Here is a 13,982-nt window from a genome sequence, read left to right on the forward strand (position 1 = left end):
AGCTGTGAGTTTCTCACTCCATGGTTTCAGGTTTTCTGCAGTTGTGACTCTGTGGTCCAGTTACTGCTGTCTTCAGAACAACAATCAGTAACATGGTCAGGAGGAAGATCTCAATCCACTATCTGAAGAAAACATCCCAAGCAGAAACACAGAGGCTGAACCACCAGATGAAGACTTCCATCAGCAAGAAAAACCAAAAGTTCAGCATCAAAATGGACTGATGAGACTAGGATGAACCTCCCACCACAGTGATGAAAGGAGCAATGTCCTCAGCAAACATACAACACAAATATGTTGGTAAGGAACTAGAACATAAAATTACTAATAATTGGAGGCTGGACATCATTAGGAGCTGGAAACGATGGTCTGAACACACTAACAGAGACATCAGAACAGATCACTGTAACAGATCAAAGACAGGAACAGTCCTTCCTCTGGACTATGAAGCCTTGTGTTGATTGGTTCCTGACCCAAAAAGAAAGGAATTTCAAAACACTCCAAACATCAATTTCTAGCAATATAACAATTGTTAAAGTGTTTCCTGAAATCACTTAATTTAAAGCTCCATTGAAGCAAAGGGAGGAAAAAATTGAGTCTCTGCACCACAGCGTTTGTATCCTCTAATCTCAGGCTCTTTCATGTCTCTTTGTAGTTTACTAGCATGTCTCTGTGGCTGTATTGTGTGTCCTCTTAATCTGTGGCTGTGGTAGCAACTAAAAATGCGGCACACCCTCTCAGGTTCACGTTCAGTTATCTAATGTTTTCTGTTAACGAGTTAACGAGTGTCAATCAGCTGTTGGTTTCTCTCTGACAGAGGATGAAGCTCCTCGTGATGAAAGTCTGTAGGAAAATTAGGGCCAAGTCAGAGTTTAATCCCTCAGGATTGACTGCAGGATGTGTGTGTGTGTGTGTGTGTGTGTGTGTGTGTGTGTGTGTGTGTGTGTGTGTGTGTGTGTGTTTGTGTGTGTGTATAAGAAGGTAAAAATGGTCAAATGGTTTTAAAAAGCAATTAGAGGAATCTACTTATCAGAGACAATTAAAGCAAATTTCAGGCCATTTTAAAATTCCTTTTTAATCTGTTTTCTGTTTTACTGCAATCAAGATTAAAAATAATGTAAATGGACAGAAAATGAGACACAGCTACTATCGTTATTGTGTTTTTTTAAACTAAACAACTGAAATATAAAATAATATTTTAACTAATAAAATATCATTTTTTTGCTTCTCTGCATTAGCTGTCATTGATGATTTCCTCCATGGCGCTTGTAAAAAATTTTTAGAATGTTACTCAGTGATTGTTACATATTATTGGTAAACTCTTAGTGTTAAACACTTTTTGTTTTAGTTGATGGTGTTTTTTGCAATTATGATGTTGTTAAGTGGAAAATAAATTACTAATAAAAGAATAAAAGTAAATATAATAGATGTGCTGAGGAGAAACAACAGCTCTAAGCGCTATCAATGGATAAATAAATAATCTTTTTCACAAATCATGAATATTAAATTTACACAAACACAACAGTCAGTAATCCGTTTTCTGTAGCCTACAATAAAACTATATTAACAATTGATAACAAAAACCTGTTTAAATTTCATATTTCTACATTTACCCAGTTTATTTTACAGATACAGTTAATTTTTAAAATACTTTTTTTATTTTCTATAATTAAGGTTCAGTGTGGACAAACTGATAAATAAAACATTTAGATGATTATGATTAATAGCTTTTGATTTCGCTTTTGTTCTGCAGCAGGAAAATAAAATCAGGAGTTGATTTACGTTTTTTATGAAAGTGAGAAATCATAAGTAAAATAGAGGAAAAACAGCTGCAGCTTTATTTACCAAACCTAAGCCAATCAGATAAAGAACAACAAGAAAACGGTAAAATCAGGTGAAAGACGGTGAAAAGGCGGGTTTTCTGTCCACCAGAAACAGGAAGTCATGACCTCTGTGGTGATAAAGAACATATAAACACACATAAACAACAGAAATGTAAAACTCTCCTCCTCCTCCTCCTCACAAAATCCTGATCGGATTGAAGTAAAATTGGTGGCAATTAATCCTCTGTGATTGAACCCCCCCCTCCACAAACAAACAAACATACACACACACACACACATGTCGCTCACTCCTGATTGGACGTTGCTGTGATCCTGGAGCCCGATAAATGGAGCCAGCCACCCGGACCCTCCCGGTCTGTCCATCCTCATCTTTCTCCTCATCCTCAGAGTCCAGATCGGAACCATGACGGGCCGGGAAGAGATCACCGAAGAAAAGCCCAAAGTCAAGATGTTGTCTCCGGGATTTGCGATTGACAAGTCCCGGCTGCACGGCTCCGGGTTCCGCTCTAAAGGCTTCGCCATCACCGACCTGCTGGGCCTGGAGTCGGACCTGCAGGCGCGGCAGCAGTCTGGCGGCCCCCCGGGCTCGGGCCTGTCCATAGCGAGTTCCGGGCCCGTGACGGAGCCTCAGTCAGTGGGCGGCGGCCTCGGCGGGTTCTCGTTCCCGGGGGGGTCGCTGCCGCTCGGACTCGGCTTCCTGTGCAGCCTGGCAGCCCAGCAACCCGCCGGAGCGCCCTGCTTCCTGCCGGGACACCTGCCGCTCCTGCAAGCCCGGGCCGACAGCCACTACCTGCAGAACCTGGAGGCCCAGAGGGACGCCTACTCCGGTACGGCTCCATTGTCCCTTTTGGTTTTCAATAAGTTCATGTGATGTACTGCTGCCCAGTCCGGTTTTTACAAACCGATCTTCTATAAATAGTTTCGATTAAATAACATTTTTAATACTTACTTTATTCATATTTTGCAGCTCTTTAAAAAATTTTTTTTACCTTTTTTTAGCTTTAGTTTGTTCCGGTTCTGGTTTAAATCCAGACCTTGTATTTTCCTTATTGTTGGAAACGTTCGGCTTAGTTCGGTACAGGTGTCTCACTGAGATGCAGTTTTCAAACAGCGTGATCGAGTTTTACTGCTTCTGATGTTTCTGTGAACTTTTCTTTTGTTCGGCTCGGTTCGGTTCGGGTTTCCTTTGTTTATTGCTGAGGTGAAACTCTGTTCATCACACATCAAATCGCTTTGCATTAAATAAACAGTTTTTTCGCTTCTCATAATTAAACTAAAATCTGATAGTCAGGAGCTGGAGATGAACTCATGAACACATTTTTATTTTTAACTTCACGCTGTTAAATCCCCCACAATTTTGAGGCTTGCATTTATCCAAAGCAGCAGACAAATTATGTCTGTGGATTAATGAGAATAATGGGAGTTTCTGTCGCTTTGTGCTCCAGATGAAGAATGTTTGTCTGACCGGAACGACTCGAAAACACCTGGAAACCCTCAGAAAAGAAAGAAACGGAGACACAGGTGAGACACTTGTACTTTTTTGGGATTCCTCATAGTAAACGAGTCAATAAAGGACAATTTACAGTGGTTTGGGTTTTCTGTTTGATGACATAAAAACTGATACATTGAATAGAAAACTCAGTAGCTGCAGAATGTTTGCAGGGACATTTTCATAATTAAATTTATTTTGTCTTGAAATAAAGAAATATATGAAAACAAATTTAGGGTACTTTTTTTTTTTAGGGTAAATTTTAAATAATAAGAACAAATAAATAAAAATTAAATCTATATGAGTAAAATATAAACACGTTTTTAAACAGATTTAAATTGGATGAAAATAATTTCATAATTTTAATTTTGATGAAAGAAGCCAAATACGCCAAATAATAAAACAAATGAAAAAGAATTCTAATAGTTACAATAATTTACAGCTTTTAATGAATTCATAAACATCTGGTATGAACAGTCCTAACACTGCTTTACTAAATATAATAATGTTTTTTAACACTTTATATTTTAGATGCCAAAGTAAAAATGTGTTACTCTACTAAGAAAGTTTTAAATATATCAAAACATGAGTTTTCCTCATTCAGACACACACACGCACACACACACACACGCACACACACACACACACACACACACACACACACACACACACACACACACACACACACACACACACACACACACACACAAACAAAGTAGAAAAATTGGATTTTAAATGCAAATACAATTGTGACTGTGAAAGTACTTGTGATGCTGCAGAGGTACTTACACTAATCAACCAGAGTATTCCTTCCTCCAGATAAATAAGCTCCAGCTCCAAGCTGCTGTGTGCAGGTTGTCAGTGTGTGATGCTGTGTTGTGCTGCAGGACGGTCTTCACCTCCCACCAGCTGGAGGAGCTGGAGAAAGCTTTCAATGAAGCTCACTACCCTGACGTCTATGCCCGAGAGATGCTCGCAATGAAGACAGAGCTGCCCGAGGACAGGATACAGGTGAGGCATGAGCACATACACAGACACAGACGGATTACTACCGACAGACCAAACCAATAAATATAGACACAACATCAGTACAAAGACACATAAAGTAACTGAAAATCAATGGAAACCATGTAAGATGCACAAAACAAGTGACCGCAAACAAAACAGCCTGTTGAACAATAACAAGCAGCAATAAACCAAAGTGACAATGAGGACATGGATCACAGAGATACACAGAACAACCACAAATGGACTGAATTTAGACACTAAATCCATTTAAAAAGGATCACAAATTACCTGAAATACTAAAAATAGTTATAAGACATAAGGTACAAAACTAAGAATGAAAACCAGACACAAAGAAATAAAGGACAAACACAAAGAGCCTTTCAGCCTTTTGACAGGTGGCCTGTGGATCCCACAAAACAGGTCAGAAGAGAGGAGGGTCAAAGGGGTACTGATGGTGACAGCAACGAGAATCTGAACTCCAGTTTAAAAGTCTTATTTTACTCTTGAACTTTTTCCCCAGGTGTGGTTTCAGAATCGGCGGGCGAAGTGGCGAAAGCGTGAGAAGTGCTGGGGTCGCAGCAGCGTCATGGCAGAGTATGGTCTGTACGGGGCGATGGTGCGGCACTCCATCCCACTGCCAGAGTCCATCCTCAACTCCGCCAAGAATGGCATGATGGGATCCTGCGCCCCCTGGCTGCTCGGTGAGCCGCATGCACGTCAGTGCCACGCATGTGCACCACACCCTGCATCAATACACAGGGTTTACACACACTGAGCACACACTGCATCACAATTCCCTTCTCTACAACACCAATGTCAAAAAACAGCAATTACTAATTTCCTGTGAAGGTTCCTCAGACGTTCCACATGTTTCCAGGGGATAAAACAGAGTAATGCTCTTCTAGACCTTCAGAATGATATTGGGTCAGATACTGATGATAAAAAGTCACTTGTTTGAGGCTTTGGGGCTCTGAAAAAACTATTTGCTGTTATAATTAGTCCTTTTCTGACGATTTTCTTTAGGAAAATGCTTTTGGCCAGTGTGATACATTTGGTGAACCCAGTTTGACCCCCAGGAAAAAAGCATTTCTCTTGGATGATCATTTGAAAGAAAGCAGGGGTGACTCTGCTAAGGGGCGACGGGTGGCAGCTGCCCCTCAGGTTCAAAACATACTTTTGGTTTACCCAAGTCTACAAGTAAACAATAGCAGCATCATTGTTCACATACTTCTTTGTGTATTGTGGAGGATTTAAAAGATTAGCCACAAAGGGGGGTCTGATGATCCCTGACCAACAACAGAATTTCTTTCCTTATTGAGATCTGTTTTTTCATGACACAAACAAAGGCCACGGCAGAGAAAGCAGAAACAACATAAATGACAGGTATATAAATGTGGACCTTTAGTGAAAACTTTCAACCATTAACAGTGTGATTTCAGCTGCTGCCATGATCCTTTCATAATGCCCCACCAGTGACACGTGAGATTACATAATTTGTACACGCATCGTAAATTTCTGTCAACATACACAACCAATGATCTGAATCAATGCTGGCTATGTGAGGGCGCCATTTTGGACGCATATGTGTAGGTAACATCAACGGTATCTTGAACTCTACTTACTGTGATTCTCAAAACTGTAATTTTTGTTAGAACTTGAGCCATTTTTGGACAGTTATTAAGCACAATATGGTTACTTTATTACTGTAGTGTGGGACATTTGGGTAAAATGGTGGTGTTTTATTATTTGGTATCCAGTTCTCTTTAATACATTTGTACCCCTAACATACTCTACAGCTTTGTGCTAGTTATAAATAAAATGTTATAATAATAATTATTATTATATTATTAAAAATGGCAAACACTCATATTCTGTTTGTTTAAAAGTGTGTTAGAATTGTTAAATGTTAATTGTTAGAAGTTGTCATTTCAGGTCAAAAGATGTCAGAACTACTCATGATTAGAAAAATGTTATAAAACATTAACCAGTGTAATAATGTATCTCTGTGTCTGTCCTCACAGGAATGCACAAGAAGTCTCTTGAAATGGCCAAAAAGTGCTCCAACACTCCAGAGTCAGACTCAACCCACTCTGACTCCTTCTGTGATGCCCCTGAACGACGTAGCAGCAGCGTCGAGGTCCAACAGGTGGACCACGACGAGGGGGAGGAGGATGAGGAGCTGCTGGAGGAGGACGAGGACATGGAAGAGATGGCCATCGATCTGTCCAGCTCTTCCAAACAGCAGCAGCAAGCGGAGGAGGCTGGAGGCTCAAAATCTTTGCCACGGAGGCAGAGTGACCATAGCTAAAGGTCAGAGAAGTCAAAAACATGTGGGTTGTGGCAGCACAGAGATCTGATTGGTTCTTATTTAAGAGAGCTCAGCCAATGAGTGAGCAGCTGTTACATCATTGGTTACTATGCAAAGTTTTTAGTCACAGCTGTTTACTATTAATATAAAGTGAAATATTAGCTTACCACCACTTTAGTGTGCTAATATGTTAGCATGTGAAAATATCAGCATTTGGGTAATATTTCTTCATACTAATATTGTTTGCTATTAATATAAAGTGAAATATTAGCAAACCACTATTTTAGAATGCTAAGATGTTAGCATGCTAACATTTGCACTGAAGCATCACTTGCTTTGTTTCCAACAAACTAACAAAAATTAGGTCATGATGCTCATAATACTGATGAGTGGATAATACAGTGGAGCCTTTTCAATTAATTATCAGAATATTTGGTCACACTAACAAATGTTTATTACTATTTTAAGTGATTAACTGTGATTGTGCATTTTGCATGTAGCTAAACATGCACCAGCAGCACTCCAAAGCTCAGTAATGGATCATGTAGTCATCAGTTTACCATGTTCTTTGGTTGTACTACGATATGTAAATATGCTAAAATTATTATATTCGCTGAAGCACAGCATTTTACAATAGTAAAGTTTATTGTTTATTTAAATTGCGGGTATGTTAGCGTGCCAATAAATGTTGACTGTGGGCAATATCCAGCCAGTCTGACATTTAGCAGCTAATAAATGTTACAATGACACCGATCAGCCACAACTGAGGACCAGGGTCGTCCTCAGAATAATTTTAGAAAAACAGATCTGATTAAATGTATATTATGAATGTTGTGGCTCATGTTAATGGTGATCTTATCACTTGTTAAGGGCTTCCCAACATGAACCTTACCTTATTGAAATCTTATTGAAAGTGACCAGCTCTGGCAGCTTTCTAAGATCCCAGGAAGTAAATGTATACTGTGCTAAAGTACTATATGATATTGTAAATTTGCCACCATAAGAGCCAAGGCATCCTTGATGATCCTACCCAGAACTGTGTTTTCTAAAAAATGAATGAATTGTTTGAGAAGGATTTTTCATAAAAATGTGTCTGTTTATTATTATATTGTAATAAGAATATGTTTTATATCTGTGTTTTTGGAAATTAAGACACTATTCATGTTTTATTCTTGTTGTGTGTTTTATAGTTTGTCAAGCGCTGATCAGCCTGACTCTGTGAATAAATGAATGTAATTTAAATTTCAAATTTAAAAGAAATCTGTTTATTATCTTATTTATGTACAGCAAAATAGTGAATAAAAACTAATTATTTTTGGAATCACTGGCACTTTATTTTTTGTTATTTTACATTGTTAACACAACACAAACATTTGCAATGCACTAGCCAGACTAGTCTGGGAGTATTCACACCACATCACATTTTGCAGCTTACACAAATTATACACAAATTATGAATAAATCTATTTATATCCAGTACTACATTTGTCAAAATGAATATTTTTTTTATTAAAAATCAAAAACCAAAATCTCTCCAATTATCCATCTTTTTTTTAGATCTTAAATGTAAGCTCTATGAATTAATGGTTTTTTTTGACACGATTACAATTTCCTTTCTGTTTAAAAATTATACTATGACAAGGACTAATAATCAGAAACAGTAAAAAAAAGACAAGAACAACAGTTTATAAAACAATATATCTTAAATTGGGGAAATTAGTTTTTTATAAACCGGTTAATGCGTTTGTTTTTTAGTTCTTCAGAAAGCCGGTGGATTAGTCAATTACGTCACTTCCTCACCCGTAAAGCCGTTGGAATGGTTTGTTTGCTAACGTTTAGCTAAGCGGCCGCGTAGTGCAGGAATTCTTCAGTATGGTCGATTTAATCACTTTTAGAAATAAAGTCACGCTTATTGTGAACAATCTGGCTAAGGCGGTGGTGACGGAGATTTTTACGGCGGCGGAGAAAGTTTCTTTAAATAAACAAAATCTCCAAACTGAGGTAAGCGCTCATGGCTAACAGTAGCTTAACAGCTAACTAAACTTTAACTCTTTCGGGTCCAGAAACCACAGGACGTTTTATAAAATGTGGCCAAGTCAGTGATTCCTAAATATCTTAATTTCCTCGAGTATGCAGTTATCACGATAAACTAAATTTTATAATCTTCTAATTTAAGCATTTTCATGGATCACACGCATGATTTCTCAGTTAATGACACACGGACCAACACTTAAAAAGATTCAGAATGAAGTAATTTTGTGACCACACGCTGTGAGTTACTTTAAAAATCCTTAATCATTTTCTTGGGTCAAATGTTTCCTGGTTACGCCTTATCGAAAGTCGGAATCCGCAACCTTCTTTCAGTACTGATATGACTAATATCTGACAACCATGTGTTTGGTCTTAGTTCATGAGATTTTTGAGTCGTGAAAATTCAACTGGCCACAGGTCTGTGTGATGTCTTCAGATGTTATATAATAAAGTCCTTATTTGACATGTCAAATTTTCACCATTTTTGATTTGCAAAATATCTGAAAAAATAAATTCTCGAAATGGCTGCTGATTTTTCCCTGAAATAATTTCAGCTCAAGCTTCTCAGTTTGCAGGTTTTAGATTTTTCATCATCTTAAACTAACACCTGATGACAGAGACCTGATGTTGGGGACATTCTTGAATTAGTTACATGATCCACAGTTAATCTGGTGTTTTCCCCATAAGCACATGAACTGAAGGTATATTATAGTTTTGGTTTGGCTCAGTATTTTTCTTCTCTCAGGAGCGACTCAGTGCTCTGGTGGACAGTATGTGTTTGGAAGCTGTGGAGAAAATCCTGCAGATGGTGGAGCTGGCTGCTGAAAATCAGGAGGAGACAGATGCTCCTCAATCTTACGAGGGCAGTGATTGTTTGATGAACAAACAGGTGACAGGAGGTGAGCGTGAAGTTGCATAGTCTGACGCTTTGAGACAGAAGAAAATGCTGGTTTCAGAGTCAAGTTTACTTATAGAGCTCATTTATAACACACATTGGTTTAAAAATGGCAAATCTTAATGTAAAAAGCAGTGATGGAGTATTTGTACAATATAGGCCCACATGAACAGACATCAGAAATGTATCAGTCTTTGTGTTTAACTAAAAACTTTATCAATAGAGTGACATTGAGTTCATTTTTGCATTTTTAGTGAAATAAATGAATGCAGGTTTTAAATTTGGATAAAGTGTTGCATTAAATTCTTTAAAAGCGTGTGTTTTATAACCTGGTTGACATATCCAGCCAGTCTAAACAGCTTGATGAGTGTTTTGTTGTATTTATTGGATTTGCACATCCACAGCAATGACCTTGAGTGTCATGTGAGACTTCTTTGAAGACATGACATTATATTTCACATTTCTTTAGTAAGATTCTAGTCAGGCTTTTGTTGTCTTTTATCATAAACTACACTTTTTCAATATATTTAAGAAAATTAGGAACGTCGGGGATCAAGCGTAGACTAACCTACGCCCCCTCAGTTCAGTCATTCTCTCTGCTAAAATACTGAAAACCTGCACTTTTGTTTGTAACTAAAGGAACATCTAGAGTCACTGTGTGGATCCCTGCATTGTAGCTGAGCAGCAGCTGTGCTACAAAAGGCTGTAGTGGGTTGCCAGTACTCAACCGCATCCCTACTACCTATGTTAATGTTAATGTTTTTCAGAACTATGTATCTGAACTCAGTTATCTCCTCAGTTATCATGTACTGTGTTCACTCTGTGGAGGAAGATTCTCCTTCATGTTCAGTGTTGTTTTTCAGCTTCCTCTGCTAGTGCTAAAATGTTTTATTGGTTAATAAGCACAACCCTGAGCTGAAAGTCATAGTCAGAGAAGTCATCTGAATCAAACCTTTCAAATCTAGAAACCTTAAGTAAAAGTTTTTGGTCCCTTTGTCAGTTTTCACCTGTTAATATTGTTAATAAAACATTTTATAAATCAGACTTATTATAAGTCTGACAGACTCAGCTCACTTGATGTAACTGTGATTTCTGTATTGCAGGCGAGAATGGTGGAGGTCAGCGCCTCCCCGCAGAACAGAGCTACATCCTGGTTTATGGGGTCAGTGAGTGAATCAACAGTAAGCCAGAGAAAGAGAGCAGATACCGAAGCAACTGATAACAGTTTTCTGTCTTACAGAGCTCTGCTGCTGACTCAGACTGTCTGCTGGTATCACTTCAGAACACTGCTAATGCTAGTGGTGAGATTTAAACGTGTGAACTGCACTTAATCATGATGAACAAAAGTCACTCATCAGTTTGTGTCCTCAGTGTTGCTGTCCTTTCACCATTAAATCAACTTTGACTCAAGTCTGTTTTTTGTTTTAGGTCAAAATAATAGTGCCTACTCAGATGCAGAGGGAGAACCCTCCCTCTCTTCCCCTCCCCTTCAGACAGACTTCCCTGACCACGAATATGCTCGGCTGTCACTGCCACTGGCTGGCACTACCTCTGACAGAAAGGGTGAAGTCTGTGCAGCTGTTGGCAGGAAATGGCGTAGCAGCAGCAGGAAGGTGAGGAGGAGGAAGAAGAAGGCAGTGACTACAGAGACAGAAACACACCATGAGTGCACACAGTGCAGGATGCTGTTTCCAACCCCTGAGCGTCTCTGTGACCACCAGAAGAAGTCCCACCCTGTGTGCTCAGTGTGTGGGAAGCTGTTTACAGGCATCCTGAAGCTCCGAGAACATGAGAGCAAAGAGCACGGGCTGCTGCCATACACCTGTGACTACTGCCCCAAAAGGTTCAACCACAAAGCTCATCGTGATCTTCACATCAAAGCCCGGCACACAGGAGAAAAGACCTGCCACTGTGACATCTGTGGGAAGGGCTACTCCTGCATCAGTGTGCTTAAAACTCACAGGATGACACACTTTGAGAAGACCTTTATCTGTGACGTCTGTGGGAAGAGCTTCTACCATGCTTGCCACTTGACGCGCCACAAGCTGGTACACCAAGAAGTTCGACCGTATCAGTGCTCCACCTGCGGGAAGGGCTTCACCCAGGCCGCCAACCTGCGCAGTCACCAGGTTATCCACACTGGAGACCGGCAGCTGTGCTCCATCTGTGGCAAGAGCTACCGCTGCCTGAAGAACCATGTCATCAGCAAACACTCACACGAGGTCCCTGTCAATGAGCTGCCGGCCAGAGACTCCATTGTCACCTGCGAGGTGTGTGGTAAGAAGTTCCCCAACCTCTCACAGTTCAGAGTCCACCAGAGGAGCCACACTGGGGAGAAACCATTCCACTGCGACATATGCGGCAAAAGTTATCGTCTGAAGGAACTGCTCAGGGACCACAGGTATACCCACACTGGAGAGAAGCCGTACAAGTGTTCCCTCTGCTCCAAGACATTTAACCTGGCCACCAGTTTCATGAGGCACCGCAGCATCCACAGCGGAGCCACACCATACAGCTGCCATGACTGCGGGAAACACTTTCGTCTCCTCACCTTCCTCAAGGCTCACCTGCAGACCAAAGCTCACCTAAAGCAGACTCAGCACTAAGTCTCCTCTGATCTCTGATATAGACCTGACTTCATTCTGAGGTCAAGCGTTTGTAGACAGCCAATAATGTGGTGCTCTGACAGCCTTGACTCTTTGGTCCGTCACATGTTGAACACACTTTCGTGTTTCCTCCTTTCACACAGCAAAGCATGAGGGAAGTCATAAACAGATGCCAGGTCAGGAGGCCTGGCCACAATGGGGCTGGGCTTGATCATGTCATTTTGAAGCAGGAGAGAGACACAAACAGCTGAGACAGAGCTGGAATATAAGATCTAAAGTAAAATCAAATGAAGGATAAACTGAAAGATGTGTGTGAAGACATGAATTATTAAAAGATGAAATTCAAATGTTTATCCACTGAATAAACAGTTTTAATTTAATTTAAATACCAAACTTGAAATGCTTTACTCGTGTTTTCTATAAAAGATGCAAAATGACTAAAAGCAGAACTAACAGCAACCAATAAATTAAGTAGATTTACCCCCCACCCCTAAACAAACCAAAAGATTATAAAAAATAGGCAGAATGACCAGTCAGTGGACTGCTCTTTTAGCAGATAACTAAATATTATTTGTGGGATAAACTGGTGTTTGTGTGTTTGGATCAGATGCTTTTGTTATTTGATGTTTTCTTCTCAGATTAACAGTTACAAAGTGATTAATTCTATTGTATAGACACAGGTGGCATTAACGGTCCTATACGTCCTTTAATCTGACCTGCGCCCTGCTTAATGTTATTATTTGCAGATTACAGTCTGACGAAACCACAGCTGCACTGGTTAGACTGGAAACCACCAACAACAACCCGAAGACAAAACAACTCTATTCAAAGCCTCAGGATCAGACTTTGTTTAAAGGAATGACAGACATGTTTAGTCTATTGTAGCATAAATTCTGGCTCTGTCCAAAACTCCAATTATTTGGATTTAAATTGTACCAAGTTGTTTATTTAATTGTAATTTATTGTTGTTGTTTATTTAATTTAATTTATTTAATTGTATAAGATTAACAGTAACTGTGGCTATCAGAAAAATGGAGTGCAGGAAAAAGGTACAGTATTCCTTCTAGACTGTTGAGTATATATTACGTAAATACTGCGTCAAAGAAACTCAAGTTCACTGATGATTGGATGTTAAGTTTCTTTATTGACTCTGCTGTTTATGTGGATATACAACATGATTAAAGTATTAAAAACAGATTAATGATAATATGATGATATAATATTAGTACTTAAGATATATAGAAAAAATATGACTATAATGAAAATAACATTTTTTATTCCAGCTGCAGGATCAAACGTCATTTGCACACACACTCAGGAAAAGATCCAAATTAATCTGATACAGCAGTAAATTAATCTACTTAGTGTTAAAACCTGAAAACAAACACGCTCATGGAGTGAAAACATAAAAATGAGAACATAAGGCAGCAGCTCCAATGTTTCAGTCCCTACTGGTCTATTGGATTAGCCTCCCCCACCCCCCTTACATTCACTGTGGACAGAGGCCCGTGACCTCGTGGGCCTTTTCATTGATCCATCAATGACTTGAAGATTATTGATGGTTTAGCTACTGCTCAGTTTAATCACGAAACACATTGTGAATTTTAAAGTGGTACAGATTCAGCTCTCAGTCTGTAGTTTCTGTGTTGTCCCAAAGGTGGCAACAGTTCACACCAGGTAGTTGCTACATTTATTCATGTATTGTACTTTAGTACAGTTACTCAATCTACTACATGTATCTGAGCGCTTTAGTTACTATGCAGATGAATAATGAAATATAATAAATTATGACTGAGCTTTTTTT

The 13,982-nt window shown here is 39.3% G+C and overlaps 2 protein-coding genes across 2 annotated transcripts; both read left to right on the forward strand.

Moving 5' to 3' along the window:
- Positions 1-2,210: 2,210 nt before the first annotated feature.
- Positions 2,211-7,715, forward strand: vsx1 (visual system homeobox 1 homolog, chx10-like). The gene is made up of 5 exons (XM_067482000.1): positions 2,211-2,668; positions 3,287-3,362; positions 4,218-4,341; positions 4,859-5,039; positions 6,360-7,715. Exons 1-5 carry the CDS (start codon positions 2,245-2,247, stop codon positions 6,644-6,646), a joined length of 1,092 nt encoding a protein of 363 aa, XP_067338101.1. The 5' UTR covers positions 2,211-2,244; the 3' UTR covers positions 6,647-7,715.
- Positions 7,716-8,430: 715 nt separating this feature from the next.
- On the forward strand, positions 8,431-13,881 carry LOC137130580 (zinc finger protein 627-like). Its single transcript, XM_067510930.1, has 5 exons — positions 8,431-8,647; positions 9,423-9,576; positions 10,676-10,734; positions 10,813-10,873; positions 11,001-13,881. The coding sequence occupies exons 1-5, from the start codon at positions 8,519-8,521 to the stop codon at positions 12,176-12,178; spliced, it is 1,581 nt and encodes a 526-aa protein (XP_067367031.1). The 5' UTR covers positions 8,431-8,518; the 3' UTR covers positions 12,179-13,881.
- Positions 13,882-13,982: the final 101 nt, after the last annotated feature.

This window comes from Channa argus, chromosome 1, assembly GCF_033026475.1.
Source record: "Channa argus isolate prfri chromosome 1, Channa argus male v1.0, whole genome shotgun sequence".
Taxonomy (NCBI): Eukaryota; Metazoa; Chordata; class Actinopteri; order Anabantiformes; family Channidae; genus Channa; species Channa argus.